Below are 17,833 nucleotides of genomic sequence, written 5' to 3'. Positions count from 1 at the left end.
TGTGACTTTTTTTCCTGTCACTTTTTTTCTTGTGACTTTTTTCCTGTCACTTTTTCCCTGTGACTTTTTTTACGTTTACCTTTTCAACACCCAAACCACTAAGAAAAACAGTGATATCAGGAGTTCAAATAAGAGGTGGTTAGAGGTCACTGTATATTTCTCGGCTTGAGGTCAATTCGTTTACCTTGTAGCTATTTAGCCACAGGTGTGAGTTCAAGCGTACACAGGTATAAATGTTGTTATTTGGAAAGGATAAACAGAAAAGATTAGAAAGAGTATGATGTCACGATGTTAATACACTAAGATTTAATACACGATGAGAATAAAGATTCAATAATTAAATTGTGTAAATTAATTGAAAATAAAATTCAGATTCGTAAATCCGAAAATGTATAAAAATAAAAGGAAACAATTTTTAATTACTTTTTTTTAGCGGCAATTGGCGTAAAGATTCAAATATGAAGTAAAAAATAGTAGTTTTAATCTTTAATAAAAACTAAATGCAATATTACCCTATTTGATATACCATTGTACATCTGTTTGGTATCATTGACTTTACCTGAACTTCTTAACTTGTATTCAAATCTGGCTGTGTTTAAATGCTAATAAAACTATTGCAATTTTAAAGTTTTTAATTGACAAAAAAATACAACATACATGTTTGGTTTTTTTTAGTTTCTTTTTAACATTTTATTCTTACATAATTGAATTCATTTGACAATCATTTACACGAACTTTTTGTGAAAAAATACCAACTATCTAAGCTAAGGCATTATTTTTTTTTCATGATTTTTGAGGATTTTTTTTTTAATTCTATGATAATATTTGTGCAATGTTGAACATGATAGCCGTCATTAATCCAAATAAGTCATACAGTAGTTGTAATAAAAGTTATATTTTAGTCATGCATAACTGATATTGACGAATTTGGAATAGTTTGTCCATACATCGTTGTTCTTGAAACAATCATTATTAGTATACATGTAAGTTTCCTGACGTATAAGAGCCATTCAGGATGAGCTCCAGAGAAAGCAGACTAGTAGCGTTTCGTTCGTTTGTTTGTTGGGAAAGGAGAGGAAATGCAACCGCTTGTACAGATAAACGACTGAATTACCATACAAGCATTTATAGTCAACACAATCAGAAACAGTTCCCATCGTTAGACGGGGAATATGAAGGCTTTCAAGAATGAACAAGTGACATGTCTAACTCGAACAGTTAGAAAACGGACTATCGACATCGACCGCTTGTTCTTGATATTTGAAATTGTATGCATATATACGTATACGTTTATGATAGTGATGACTTCTTGTGTCTGACAAAAACTAAATTCCTTCATGGTTATATCTTGCCATACGTTTATATTGGTTTGTAATGTAAATACTCAAAATCGTTATTTGAAAATCATGTTTGTGAGATGTATATTCATTTCAATACAGAAATTTCGTCTATATATTTCACAAGTGTATAACACGGAGAAGCTCTGAAGGTCCATTACTCCCATTTTGTTTGGGTGTGAACCATCGATGTTGACAGCAATATCAAAGAATAAGATAATGATGGTAGAAAGAACTATGGGCGTCATGTGGCAAATATTACATGCATATCGGACAATGAGTTGTCAATCTGTATGAAAAGATTTCCAATACCACCATATTATTGAGAAGGAATGTTTACATGCTATACTCTCGTACTAGTATTACAGGGTTCTTGTGACGTTCACCCTAGACACACATTTTTTTAACGATGTTTAAAAAAAGGCAGAACCAATTTAATGTCATATTTCCCTATTTTTTAAATATAACTAAAAGTCTTTCATCTGACAAGAATATCCCTATTTAGCGGACAAGTAATGTATTCTTTTTTCTGTTATTGAATACCAAAAAAGAAAAAAATAATTCCGAAATTAATTTGAAACTTTGATACTCAAAAGTTTCCCAGCAAAATATTCACATCCCTTCGGGATAATTAATGTTCGTCCAGTGGCATATATAACAATTGTGATGACGAATTCCTTCCTTTGTTCGAGAACAATCTTATTGAAATATAAATCTGTGATTTTACTATGTCCACAACTTCAATGAACCAAAGCAAAAGTTATACATCGACCTGTATTTAAATCAAATTGGTTCTCTTCTTCTTCTGGTATACAATAGTCTATCGACATTCGATGATTACATACTGTTGGCATACGTGGACTAGTCTATTTAACTTTTACCCCTATTTATTCAAAATATAAAATTATGTTTTTTTCTTATGTTCAATGTATACATGTATATATTTTAAATTGCGCTATAGTTCTGTAACTTTCTATCCAGTCGTATAAACGAATCGTCGGCAAGTGCGTACATTTTTTTAAATCAATCTTTCTGGTATGTTCCAATCTGTCCTTCACTTTTGACAATGAGTATATATTACATTTACATGACTAGTATATTATATCACTTTCGGACACGCAAGACAGAGATGTATATTACACATGCACCTGATAGTTCAAAATGGAAAGTTATAAGTTATCGGCCGTGTACACTGATCAACACCTACAGAAGTGAAACGATGCATGAACGGGCCGGCATGAACTTGTAAGCCATATAGGAAATCGCTTGAATACCTGGACGTGTCACCTTACACCCCACACAATACCTTTGGGAGTAATACCTTTAGCCATGCGGGTGATCAGTGGAGCGAAGATCCTATTTTTTTTAATTAAGTGTATTACTTTAAAGAATTATGAACGAATTAGATTTTCGAAAACAATTTTCACGGAACATTTATTTATGACTTTGACTTTTTAACTAATTCCAATATCAACAGTTTAAAAATAAACATGACCATGACTATATGGTTATTAAAAACAAAATAAGAACATTTTCCGTATTATTAAAGTTAGTTAGTCAGATAAAACAACCGTACGATTGACAAGATATCGACACGTAATTACGACTACATCGGTTACTGTAGTTTTGTTTCTTTGTGGTTTATAGACATATCGTGATTTTTATTCGTACACGATAACAAAATGGCGGAACGCAGAGAACTGATACTCAAAATTTAAAATCGATGGTGATCTCTTATCTAGCGGAATAAAACTGTAATATTTATAAATTTGAGCATTTTTATACAGAATGGACATAATATCAATTTTTGATTTTTTTGCGAAGTTTCCCTTTAAGTATTGTGCAATAGCAAGAAATTTTCAATTGCACAGTATTCAGCAATAGCAAGAAATCTTCAATTGCACAGTATTGCACAATAGCAAGAAATCTTCAATTGCACAGTATTGTGCAATGGCAAGTATTTTCAATTGCACAGTATTGCGCAATAGCAAGAAATATCTAATTGCACAATATTGTGCAATAGCAAGAAATTTTCAATTGGAGTTATCTTTCTTTGTCCAAAATAGTAGTTGAATCAACTTAAATCATTGTTTTATACAATATACAATGTATATTCACTTTTACTACCAACTGATAAATTAAAACAATTTTTACCATCCAGTGATAACAAGCACTTTTTTTACATTTTAATATTTTATGATGTATTTAAATGAGTAGTTATTGTTGCACACACCATTAGAAATTTGAATTGAGATCAGTTTTGGAATAAGGGAAAGGGGATGTGAAGGAAAAAAATTGGGGGGGGGGGGGGGGGGGTCAATTTTTCTCATTTCAGATTTCATAAATAAAAAGAAAATTTCTTCAAACATTTTTTTGAGAGGATTAATATTCAACCGCATAGTGAATTGCTCAAAGGCAAAACAAAAATTTTAAGTTCATTAGACCACATTCATTCTGTGTCAGAAACCTATGCTGTGTCAATTATTTCATCACAGTCCAAATTTAGAGCTGAATCCAGCTTGAATGTTGTGTCCATACTTGCCCCAACCGTTCAGGGTTCAACCTCTGCGGTCGTATAAAGCTGCACCCTGCGGAGCATCTGGTTTTGTGTCGTATAATGGTATCATGTCGTCTGTGTGGTCGTCGTCGTCCAAAGACGCATTTAGTTTCCGGACAATTTCTTTTGTTTAAGTGAATGGATCTCTATAAATTTTTACCAGAAGGTTCAATAGCATTAAAGGAAGGTTGGGATTGATTTTGGGGGTTATGGTCCCAATAGTGTAGGAATAAGGGGCACAAAAGGATCCCAAAGAAGCTTTTTTGTAGTTTTCAATCAATAACTTGTGTTTAAGTGTATGAATCTTCTTGAAATTATACCACAAGTTTCCATACCATGAAGGGATGGTTAGTATTGACATTGGGGTTTTTTGCTCAATTTATGGGGGAATTAGGGGCAAAAGGGCCAAAAAAGGGGGAAAACTAGGTTTTTCTGGACAATTTAGACAATTTAAAAGCAGTGAAAGTAAGGTTATTCAAAAACATTTAACATACAATGTTGGTTATATTCTGATTTACCTTCCTTACACTACTTGTAAATTATATATAAAGAATTGTCAAGTTTTGGACTAATTGCAAAAAAAAGGGGGGGGGGGGTAGCTGCGGTTTGATAAAGCTGCGCCCTGCAGAGCACCTGGTTTTTACATGTAATACTATACATCTATATGTAGTAACAATAATTTTACATTTCATTTGTAAATTACTTTCTTTCAGGTTTGTACTAGCACAACACTTGTAGGGAATTCTGTATGCTGTAGATGATATCAGAATGGTGGTGGAAATTCATGTGAATAGGGAGAATATTTCTCCTGCTATGTATAGAGAACTGTGTGTATACTATGGCATAAATTTTCATAAACCAGTCTATAAACCAGCAGCAATACCTGTTTCTGATAGTGATACAATTGGTCATTTTGATCCTGATAATGAGGAAATCTCTTTGAACTTCAAACTAGGTGACTTATTTATGGATACAAAAAATATTTATATCATGTTAATTCAATTTATAAATATTCGAAGACAACAAATTTGAAAATAAATACCAGAGCATTTGAGGGTGAATGAAATTCTTAATGCTACATTTTGTGAATTGCAAGTTAAAAAAAATTATAGTTATACTTTGCAACAATTGATTTACTGATACGATACAATGGGAAAGGGAACTAAAATACATTTGTAAAAACATCCAGTATTATAAATGTATTGAACTTTCAAATATGATGAGTTTGTAGTCACGAATGTGATAAAAAGAGAATGTACAAGAATTGTGACCCACACTCTACCTATTTCAATGATATACATGTATAACAAGAATATGTAGGCAAGGACATTTCTCAATCAAGAATTAATGGGAACACTTACATATCATTACAACTCATCCAATGAGACTGTAACTAGGAACTGATACATACAAACAAAAACAACTGCCACACTTAACCATGTTAACAATTCCAAAACTTGCATTGGATTTCTAATTTATTTTTTACAGGGGGTTCAACCCCATTGGGGAAGATTGTGGACCAAGAAAAGACAGGCATCATTTGTGATGTAGTGGAGAATTCATCAGGTAAGGAATTATTGCTACATTGTACATTGCAAATATCAGTCACAATTTGTTATTTGTGAAGGAAGTCAACAGAAAGCAAAAATTGTCCTAGTTTAATTTGCCTTACGAGATACAGTCTCAGATTTAGCACTATTGAAATATTGTTCTGAGCAATGGAAATTTACAAACAAAAGCACAATTTAAATGAAGTTAATGATGAAGCACTATACATTTACCATGTTTACAGTATGTCATTATTAACATAACTAAATGAAGGAGGAATTTTACTATTTTTATTTTTTGCTCAAAAATGTCCTATGCCCAAGCTTAAGATACAACACTAAATATGAAGGATGTGTCTTTGTGATAGATACATAAAAAAAATCTTTCAAAAAACTAATGAACCACATATACAAATGCACACCAATAAATAAGTTTGATACATTTCTCTTTTGGAGTGCCTACAAAACAATTTTGGACTATGAAATAGTACTGTCATTGTATAGGTATTGTTGAACCTTGGAAATGAGACCGTAGGAAGATTTTGTAGGAAAAACTTAAAACAAAGAAGGGCATTTGTTATTGGAAGTTAATCTGATTAGAAAACTCTACACAATGCTTGATACATTATTGTTTACCATAGTTGAAACATTTCTATTCATAGTATTAAACACAGATTCTAAACAATAACTAAAAAATGAACATATTATTTGAATCTTTTTTTTTAGATATAAGACATCCACCTGTACCCAGGTCAAGTACATCCTATGTGAAGATTGCACAAGTAAGTTGTTACTTTTATGTCTTGTTCAATTTCATTCAGTAAGTTCATGAAGTCACAGACTTGATGCTTATGTCCAAAATTGAACTTTGATAGAATTGTATGCCATCAAATTTGGTATCTATGATTTAGATCTTTCAATTATAGAATTATAGACTTTTTCATTACAGAACAGATTTTCATTCGTGCAGTTTTTATCTTGAAAATGGTTTCGAAAGTATGCTACTTTCATAAGGAGAGCTCATTATACATCTGTTGAGTTTTATTGTATAAATAGTTTATGTTCATATCAGTCGGGCAAACTATAACAAAAATGAAAAAAAACATAGACGGCACATGCACTAAAGTCAAAAATGCATATTAAAATTGCACATGTGACAATTGAAGCCCTTTTTTAAGGATCATCTTGAAAGTTTTGATTTTCAAATATAACCAATGTTTTCATTAATTTGATTTTCAAAATTTTAATCTCTTTTGCTTTTGGATCATGAAACAGTACTGTTAGTCATTGTACAGGTATTGTTGAACCTTGAACATGAGACCTTATAAAGATTTTGTAGGCAAAACTTAAAAGAAGGGCAAAACACATCTAGCCTAGCACTGCATTTACAATTGGAAGTTTGTTAAACATCTACACAGGCAAATTTTGTTCACGTGAAATTAACGTGAAATTAACGTAAATTTCACGTGAAAAAAATCACGTGAATTTCACGTTAATCGAGCTTATACGCGTAATTCACGTGAAATATTTCACGTGAATTTCACGTGAAAAATTTACGTGAATTTCACGTGAAAGCTTAATTCACGTGAATTTCACGTGAAATATCTGATTCACGTGAAATTCACGTGAAATAGTTCACGTGAAATTCATATGAATTGAGCTTTCACATGAAATTCATGTGAGATTTTTCACGTGAAATTCACGTTAATTGAGCATTCACGTGAAATTCACGTAAATTGAGCTTTCATGTGAATTATTCTATATTATAATTAAACTTTAAAATATCCATATCATTTGACACTTCAGCATAATATATTATTCACACATCATGTTCTCTCTTATATTCGCTGTAATGATTCATCTGTAGATCTATAGTATGTGATACTTCTTTAAATAAACTAGTTTTTTTATGGTTATTACTAATGTATACATTAAAAGTGTATGAAAACCAAACACTCAGTGCACAGACTCGGATTTCTTGGTTTTAAACATTTTATTATGTTACACCTGTATATAAATATTTGTAATGTATCATTTGACAACCCTAACAATAGTCCAATATTATTTAAGGAAATAGTTGAAAGACATAATTGACTTAATTATGTCAGGTAAACAACTGTATTGTTTGTCCATGTGCCAAATCAGACCCTTTTTTTAGTTTTTTTTATATACATATATAGGTCTTTTTTTATGGTACGTATTGTCCTGATTCGAAATCTTTCCTTCACGGAATTTTTTTTAAGAAATCTAATTTTTGCAAACTTGCAAAATAACAACAACAATAAATTTAAAATTTTTGAATCAGTGTAATAAAATATAGAACTATATAAATCTCAAGTACAAAACAAGTTAAAATGCACAATGATTGTTTGTTTAAAAAGTTTTAAAATCTGTATTTCCAGCTTGATCTTGTCTGGGTCAGCCTGCCTTGTCTCAAATGTTACCTACAAAATAAATAATGTTAAGAACATGTTTCATCCTGTCTGATGTTTTTATTATATGAACACTAAACTAAATGAAAGCATATAAATTTTAATAACTGTTAAAAGCTGTATTATGTGAGGTTTATTAGAGAACTTCTATGATTTGTTTGTGAGTGACTTGATCTAGTTGATATACCTGTATACCAATAACTCCCTTTAAAAATGTGTTTAATCCTTTTATTTCTTTAAAACACTTTTCCTCTAGCACATGTAAATTGTACATTTTATAACTTAGCCTGATTTATTAAACAAGATCAACTACTGGCATTCCTCTTGACCAATCATATCAAAGTATTCCCTATTATGCTAATCATATAATAATTATATACTTCTTTTGGTGCTCTTTCAGTTAGTTGACCTTAGTCTATGTTTATTAAAAAAAAATAGAGGCTCTTAAGATCCTGTGTCGCTCACCTTGGTATATGTGCATATTAAACAAATTACACAGATGGATTCATATCAGAATTGTGTTTTGGTGATGGTGATGTGTTTGTAGATCTTTATTTACTGATATTCGTGCTACTTACAATTTTCTCTATCAATAATAAACTTGGCCCTTTTGTTACAGAGGAAAATATTTTGTAAAAATGTACAAAAATTTACCAAATTAATGAAAATTGTTTAAAATTAACTATAAAGGGCAACAACTCCTTAAAGGGTCATCTGACTATTTTGGTCATGTGACTTATTTGAAGATTTTACTTTGCTTAACAATATTGCTGTTTACAGCTTTTCTCTATATATAATAGTATTCAAGATAATAACCAAAAATGGCAAAATTTCTTTAAAAATTACCAATTGGGGACAGAAACCCAACAACCAGTGGTTCACTTCATCTGAAAATTTCAGGGCAAATAGATTTTACCTTGATAAACAATTAAACTACTTGTCAGATTTGCTTTTAATGCTTAAATTGGTTTCAAAGTTATAAGCAAAAATCTACATTGTACCCTTATGTTCTAATTTTAGCCATGACTTACATCTTGGTTGGTTGGCCGGGTAACTGCACACATTTTTTAACTAGATACCCCAATGATGATTGTGGCAATGTTTAGTTTAATTTGATCCAGTAGATTTAGAGGAGAATTTTTGTAAAAGTTAACAGACGATGACAAAGACAATGACGACGGACGCAAAGTGATGAGAAAAGCTTGGGCCAGGTGAGCTAAAAAAAGGACACTATCCAACATTGAGGACACAAATAGAAGTGATCAGGGCAAAAATCTCTGTCATTTGATATCTAGTTTATTATATCTTGTAAACTTCACAGCTGCTTTTGCATGGGTACTATTTCTGTACTAAAATGTGTAGTACTGGAAATTTACTTTTAATATTTAGTACTATCTCTTTACCTTTTCATATTTAGTATTATCGCTTTACTTTTCATATTTAGTACTATCTCTTTACTTTAAAATTATTGGAATATTTAGGTATACATTACAATAAAAAATAACAAAACAGTACTGAATATTAAAAGTAGATTTCCAGTACTACAGTTTTTTGTATACATGTAGTACCTATGCAAAAGCAGCTGTTTAGATACCACAATAATGATTGCAGCTAAATTTGGTTCAATATATGACCCAACCAGTGAGATAGGAAGATTTTTTTGACGATGAACAACAACCAACCCCAAGTGCTATAATAAAGCAAAGCTCACTTGGCCCATGGATCCAGGTGAGGTAAAAAAGGACTCTCCTAGCATAAAGCTCTATGTGAAGTCATTCATTTAATAAATGTAATATATATGCCTATTCATGTTTAAATGACCATTGCTGATAAATTGTTTCAAAATATGTGCTCATAAATTGTTTCAAAAAATGTGCTCACAGATTGACATCAAGAATACTATTAAAGTGTTGCTTCACTACTTTAACTTACTTTACATCAGAAAAATCTACATTTTACATAAGCAAAGCTTAAAATACAATATAATAAGTTAACTATTTAATTATCATTAATTAATGCATACTTTCTGTATCTTTCTATTCTCTTTTCTTCTCTCTCAATGATGGTTCTCCACTTTCCCTCAGAGCTATCATCCAAGATATCTTGGAGATAGCTCTTGAAACTTTTCCAAAAGTCCCCAAGAGGCTCTCCATTCTGCTTGCGCAGTTGTCTCTTATCATGGCAAAAAGACCTCTGAAAAAATATTTAAGCATATACAGTATATTTGAAACCAATGCAAGTTCATGCAAGAGTGAACTTTAAAATTATAAATACTTTCTTTTTATAACCTTATAGACACTGATGCTAATCATTTTTTTACAATGTTTAAGTCTGTTTGGGCTATATCCACATTGATATGGAAATATTTGCCACATGTAAATAAAAAAATATCATGGTTTAAACTACATGGAGACCTTTATATTTCTTTGTCCTTATAATGAAATTAAACTTGAAGCTGTATTAAAGAGGGCTTAGCCAGTGCTGCACACCTTCATCAACTTGTACATATTCAGCAATTCATTGTCACTCTTACTTACTATTTCACTTCTGTAATCTTATAATTTGAATGTCTGTTTTGGTAATTATTATGTTTCAAATGAAGAAGAATATTATATGTTATTCAGGTCTCAGACAGGGTATGTACTGTGACATTCCTGGCTTACAGTTTATATCCCCTGAGCCAGCGTACAGTTGATATAGGTACTAACCAAGCAGGTGTGAGCTAAGTTTGACCTTACACGATAATGAAAATCTTTGGTTTGTTCACATAATACCAATGTGTACTTCAATCTAAACATAATTGTTGTTATAAGAAATGGTTTGGTTGTAGGTTGATGATTAAAGATGTCTCATTATTTTCCCAAAAAAAGAATGATTACTAAAAACATATGCAAATATTTGTGAAAGTTGACGATCTTATTGTCCGATATGATTCTATATTCATTGCAACTACTTTTCTGATAGAAGGCCACTGTGTGTGTGTAATAAGAATAGCTGTTAATAATTGCATTGAAATCTCTCATGCATATGTTATATCTCAATATTTTATTCCCAAAAGAAGCGTTGTGTACTGTGCTAATAGCTGACAACTTGATTCATTTTGTACAGTGCATAGTTGAAGTTGTTGTACCCCGTACACAAAAACATTATTTCCATGCTCGTTTATTACCCAAAATTTCAAGGAAAGAGTAATCACAGATATGTTTATGATTGGTAACTATTACTTTTACCCTGTATTAGCTTTGTTTCAGATAAAACATGTAAATGTTGTGACAATTGTATCATAATTGAAAATGGTGTTGACATTCACAACTATTTGCGAATGTACAAGTTAATTGTTCTTATTTCATATCAAAGGTGTTTTATAAATAGGAAAAAATCGATGCAAAAATTATTTTGGAGCATGAATTTCAAATGTTGAGAAATATACATTGAATATTGATAAAGCAAAACAAAGATTTTCATTACTGTGTCAGGTCAAAATCACTGATGCGCGCTTGGTTTAGTACCTATATCCGGTGTATTGATGATAAACGGTGATGTTATCATCACTAAAACATGCTTAGATTTATGCAAGAATTTATATGCTGATTTTGATAACATTATAGTTAGTTATGCATGACATCCAGGTTGAGAATTTTGACATCAAGGTTAGTTTTCTCGTTTGAATTGTTTTACATTGTCTTTTCAGGGCCTTTTATAGCTGATTACGCGGTATGGGCTTGCTCATTGTTGAAGGCCGTACGGTTTTCTATAGTTGTTAATGTTTGTGTCAATTTGGTCATTTGTGGATAGTTGTCTCATTGGCAATAATACCACATCTTCTTTTTTATATGGTATAGTATTTTACTGAAATTAAGATAGTCCTTCTTTTAAATAAAAACAGGCAAAATGATTTTATCACTACTGTTTATAAGTAATATGACTTTTTGTTTAAGTGATACATGAAGAGTGAGTTGTATACAACAGACACATGTATTAGTTTAATAACTATAAGTTAGAGTACTTAAATGAAAAAACATCAGCAACAAACTGCTCTAGCTTTCATAAAAACTGCAATCTTATTATTGTTATTAATTTTATTTGGTATCTTGTGAAGAGTTATATAGTCTTGTTAAAAAAGATCATTAAACCACATCTTCTTTTTTATATTAAAAATTGGAGGAAATTCATTTAACTCTTTTCTATAATTATTACATGTTTACATTGCTTTGTCCTTGTAATAAAGCAAAGTGTATACATGAAAGCTTCCTAATATGCATGATTATTATCTTACCAGGGCAACTGCTAAATTGCATGTGTCCTCTGATTCCTCTTTCATGAACTTTCCATAGATGGATTTGGTCAAGCTGTTGATGCCTAAAGCACCAACATCCTCATTTTTGACGGAGCGACTTAAGATCTAAGAAAGACAAAAATTAAAGTAATATGAAACAAGAGGCTCTCAAGAGTCTGAAATACCAGTTTATGGGCAGATTTTGATCCAATGATATGACAATAACATAATAAAATGGATGGTTTTCACAAACACAGTGAAAAATGCAGAATTACGCATTTTCTGTCATTCTTTCCATTAAGAAAACATTTTGCACTGCAAAAAAATTACAAATTAAATTAAAGAAGGGTTTGATATTTCTACTTTATTGAATCTTGCAAAATACATAGTTGTTTCTTGGAGAGCACATATACTTTTCTAATCTGAAATTTATCACAATTTGATTAAAACAAAGGGAAATCAAGAAATTTACAAAATATGCATATTTTGTTGCCATAGTTTCTTGTTTTCAAGGTAACCCATTCAATGTGTAAGTTTATTCAATTTTCAGAATACCTTGTACTTTGTCTGGCTAGATTATACAAAAGTACAAATATTGACAATATATATATATATATGTATGATAACTTAATGAATTACAGTAATATTTGGCCAAAATAAGGGCCTTATGACTTGCAGAATATATCATTATTTAATATTAACATTACAAATCTTATTATTCAACTGCATGTTGATGTTTAGAGCGAATTCATCATATGATTGGTAGAAACTATTACCTATGACATTAAACAAAACTTCATATTCCCCTCTGAATGTCGTGATTGACTTTTGCAATGTTAATTTTTACGGCAGTAAATGTTTAAAAATAGCATTTTGATACGGTTTATTTTAAAAATCATTTCTAATTTAAAAAAAATTAAAAAAGAATAAATGAATAAAAAGGTGCGGGAATTTCCAGCTGCATTGAAGACCTGTTGGTGACCATCTGCTGTTGTTTTTTTTCTGTGGTTGGGTTGTTGTCTCTTTGGCACATTCCCCATTTCCATTCTCAATTTTAAATAGGTACTCGGATTATCAATGTGTAATAATGGTAATTGTTATGTTAAGTTATAAAACAGAATGGATTTATAAGAAAACAGTTTCTTAAAATTTATATTCAGAAGTAAAATAAAGTATGGGTCATGGAATAAAACATTCATTTCCCTTAGCTTAATGAGATATGAAGATTTGTTAACCCTAAAATAGTATTGTTTCCCTCGGGCATTGCCCTAGTGAAATATAATTTTTCTTGGTTGATCAATTTTCATATTTTGCTCAGGCATTGGAAATAAATGTATAGTAATGTCACAATTGTATATTACCTTATTCTTGGTCTGGGACCTAAAGTCCACCATTTTCCTGGCAGAAAATCTAAGTCCATGTCTCAAAACTTCCTGGACATCTGCTTCAGGGGCATATTTCCGTCTCAGTGTTAATAGTTTACTCTACAATATAATTTTCAAACAGATACAAGTAGCCAATAAGATATAAATAAGTATGAAAATAAATAGATATAAACAAATTCAACAATAATTTTGAAAATAGATTGATATAAAAAGGATTTCAATCAACAAATCAAACAAATTTGCTTTGTTCAATAGATCTTAATTGACAATGAAAATGAACATTCCATTCTATCATTATCTGTGTAAGGGGAAACAACTCATTGGAATAAGTTTCATTGATCAAGGAAAATTTAATCTGTCTTTCGAGGTCCAAAACCATTGAAATCTGATTTATTTAAAAAAACAAAACACTGGGGATCAATTTACTTATAAACTCTATTGTAACCAAAAATATTTTTTCACTGTCCATTTCTTTACATTTTTCAATTTGTTTGAGGTTGACAAAAAATAGTTGATAGGAATTTGCTCTTCTTAAATATGTAACACTCAGAAACGTGTCCTTCCCCCCAAACGTGTCCGATTCCCCCAAACATGTCTAGTTGAAAACTGCGCCAAAGCGTGTCATTTGTATAAACGCCCAAACGTGTCCATTTATCAACTAACCCCCAAACGTGTCCAATCCCCAAAACGTGTCCATATCAAGCATTATTTGGTTATTGCTATTTAACGTATACTAATTTTACCATTTCATTAAAAATATACATAAGCACGTAAGTAATTTTTCAAAACGGAAGAATTAAACTGGCTTAAAGTGGGGGCGTCACTTCGGCTATTTCGTTTGTAAATTGTAAGCAAACATGTTGAGTTAAACAGTACAGTTAACGGGTCAAAGTGTCCCTTTCTCTGCGCGTTAAAACTTTAATGTTCTCTCTGATTATGCATGAAATACTGACAACTTGACAATTCGCAATCAACAGTCTAAAGTTAATTTATTCAGTAGAACTGATAAAAACATTAAAACTTGTATGTTTTCTCTAATTTGCATGAAATACTTGCAACTGGACAATATGCAACCAGCAGTCTAGAGTTTATCTTAACAAAAGAACAGTAAAAACATTAAAACATGTATGTTAAAATGTAAAAAAAAAAACAAAAAAAAAAACAGGTAGCCTATGTTCTTTCTAAATAGAACTGCAAAAACATTAAAACTTGTATGTTCTCTCTAAATATGCATGACATACTTGCAACTGGACAATACGCGATCATCAGTTTAAAGTTTAGTTTAAAGTTAATGTGTACAGTACAACTGTAAAAACATTAAAACTTGCAAAACTATTGTGCGCTCTAAATATGCATAAAGTACTTGCAACTGGACAATACGTAATCAACATTCTAAAGTTTATTTATACACTACAAAATAAATTTGCATTTAAAACCGGCGTTGATCACATAACAGTAATCTATAAAATTTATGCATGAAATATTTGGCACTGGACGTTATGTTTCTTATCGTGTGTCTTTAGTGATGGTGGAAACCTAAAATTTATTAAAAACCAGGAAAACAAGTTTATAATTTGATGGGTTTTTGAAATACACACAAACTATTGACAAAAGTAAAAAAAATACTGTTAAAACCCCGCCATGCAATATTCGGATAAATATAAAAGGCATCATCGGAGTTTATAAGTACAAAATAATTATCAAAGTTAACGATTAATTCAACTCCAGAACTATGTGTATGTTCGCTCTAAACGAATATGAAATACTTGCAACTGGACAATAAACAACTGCAGTCAAAGTTACTTAATAATAACAGATTAATTTTGCAATTACTATAATCAGTAAAAACCTACATCGAACTAACTTAATCTGATAAATGACATCTTCATCGCGTGTGTCTCCCATCATAGAATTGCCGTAAACGTTATCAGCGATTTTATTTAAGAGATACATGTAAAAGCGCTAAAAGACGTGTAACGTTTTGGCGTTAAATATTGGACACGATTTGGCGAATAACAATTATCGGACACGTTTGGGGGTTATGAAATCGGACACGCTTGGGAAATATTGTACATTTCGGACACGTTTAGGGAGAAAAGACACGTTTGGGAGAATCGGACACGTTTGGGGGGAAGGACACGTTTGGGAGTGTTACAAATATAATCTTTAAAATGTTTAAAAAAATACTCACCTTCAATTCAGTATCAGGATCTGCCAGATATGGGTTCCTGGCAAACCTCAACTTTAAATATTCATGTAAGGGTCTCTGAAATAAAGCCAAAATAATTTCAGACTTTTAATTTAATGGTCAATTGATGCATTGTATCATATCAGTTGTTCATTCCTTGTTCTGTACATAAATCAGACAGCAAGTTTTTTGGTTAATTATTTAAAACTGCACAGTGATCGTTAGTTGTTAAAAAATCATGAGCAAATTATCATACCACATTAATTAGCATTGTGTTTTTAATTCACACATTTGGTAGAGGCAAACTAAAGTTAAAGAATGGAAACGAATTCAGCAATTTTATGAAATAAAATTGAGAATGTAAATGTTTTAGTTTATAAAGGAAAAAGAGTAAAGGTTTAATTGGTACCATAAAAACGTTTAATCCCACTGCAAATGTTTGCACTTGTTACTTAAACAAGTAATTTTGCGGCTCTTTACTATTATAGCTTGTTTTATTGGTGAGCCAATACTTTATGTTAGGTTGTATAAATTTAGCAATTAATTTATCCATTTTTAAAGGGGCATAACTTATGAACAGCTTAAGGGATGCCACCAAATTTTTGTAATTTTATCTTTGTTTTGTGGAATAATCATTGTGTATTATTACATTTATCAGCTTTTGAATCTTTCTTTTTATAACCATTGATATCTGAGAAAACCTACATGGCTAAGATGCCCTACCTTACATCAAACCTTTATCACATGATCCATTAATTATAGATATAAAGCTTTACCTCAACTGCAGAATTTTCAATAGAGAATGAGGGTACTTTTGTTTTTCCAGTTTGCAATTGCTTCACTTCTTTCACTGTAATGATAAAGAATTAACTGTATACAAAATATGTAGATTGAGGTTATAAAAATTTCAGAAAAAAATAAACATCTTTCATTACAAATTTTACATTTTACCTTGATAAGTTGTTAATTAATCATATGATAAAATAATTATTCAAATTAACCAATGCTCATTGGCCCCAGATGACTTTAAAATTCTGATATCACTGAAAAATATACAAATTATTAACCTTAGGTGCACAAATGTCATTTTTTTGGTATTAAAATTGAAAAATCTCTTTCAACTCATCAGTGACCTATAATTTTTATTATGATTTTCAAATGAGCTATACTGTAAAACTAAATCATTGTAATATTCGAACTATTTCTGCAATAAAGTTCTTCTTTATTTCAATATAACCTCTTTTTCTCATATGAGTTCAACAGAAAAAAGGTATAATAATGGGCCGTTGCCAATTATTGTAATTGTGCCATTAAAATATTTGTATTGTATTGTATTGGTATCTTTAAAAAATGTTCCTTTCGAAGGCAGATTTTGAGCGCATGGTCTTTCTATACTATATATTACATGTAGTAAAGAAAGTCCCTGTTGAGTGTAAATGATTACCTCATCAGATAGACAAAAATACAAGTGGACGTGGCTGGGTAATTATACATCCAGACAAAAAATAATTCTGATACTATAATCAAGACCTAATTTGTATAGAAAATAAATGCTTACATATTTCTTGTAGCAAAGCTGTGTTTTTTGCACAGCAATCACAATTGGTGGTAGTATTGTTGCATCCTGCTGCTGTTGGTGCCCTCGGCAATGCCAATGGTGTATCTGTTATATCTTGGTCAAATAAGTCATTTTGTGAATTTTCTTCTTGGCTATCCTAAAACATTTTTAATATATAAATATCAAAAGCAAAATTTTATAATACATTCTCTATAATTAATATTTACAAAATATTACTTTTAATCAATTAAGTATCAAACAGTCATGAATATCTTATCCCCCCTCCCCCCATTTCCTAAATTAAAACGAAAAAGGTGTCATTCTTTGCTGAATAACAAACTGTTACTAATACAACTATGAAATATAATTTGCTAAATTATAAATTCCAAACAATTTCCCAATTTATAAAAAGCTTATTTACAATCTTACCTGATAGTTTGACATTGTAGTTATTTTGACAGCGTAGTGTTGTCGTCTGCATATGACGTCACGCGCTTCAGTTAAACGTTTTAAACAGGCTCGAATAATGTCAAACATGCAAACATCTAAATGA

General features: G+C 30.8%; 2 protein-coding genes across 2 annotated transcripts in view; one reads left to right on the top strand and one right to left on the bottom strand.

Annotated features, from left to right (window-relative positions):
- LOC139525412 (uncharacterized) overlaps positions 1-17,833 on the top strand; it is a 96,544-nt gene that overhangs the window by 7,584 nt on the left and 71,127 nt on the right. The window contains exons 3-5 of the mRNA XM_071320733.1: positions 4,608-4,849; positions 5,383-5,460; positions 6,168-6,223. Of these exons, the coding sequence (XP_071176834.1) occupies positions 4,663-4,849; positions 5,383-5,460; positions 6,168-6,223 (321 nt within the window). The 5' untranslated portion in view covers positions 4,608-4,662. The remainder of the gene's footprint in view (positions 1-4,607; positions 4,850-5,382; positions 5,461-6,167; positions 6,224-17,833) is intronic.
- Positions 7,728-17,817, bottom strand: LOC139525413 (uncharacterized). Its single transcript, XM_071320735.1, has 8 exons — positions 17,710-17,817; positions 17,281-17,437; positions 16,499-16,572; positions 15,726-15,800; positions 13,511-13,633; positions 12,150-12,275; positions 9,897-10,066; positions 7,728-7,885 (listed from the first exon to the last, which is right to left on the bottom strand). The coding sequence occupies exons 1-8, from the start codon at positions 17,815-17,817 to the stop codon at positions 7,882-7,884; spliced, it is 837 nt and encodes a 278-aa protein (XP_071176836.1). The 3' UTR covers positions 7,728-7,881.

The sequence above is a fragment of the Mytilus edulis genome, chromosome 5 (genome assembly GCF_963676685.1).
Source record: "Mytilus edulis chromosome 5, xbMytEdul2.2, whole genome shotgun sequence".
NCBI lineage: Eukaryota > Metazoa > Mollusca > Bivalvia > Mytilida > Mytilidae > Mytilus > Mytilus edulis.
This window is presented reverse-complemented; position numbering and strand designations above follow the sequence as displayed.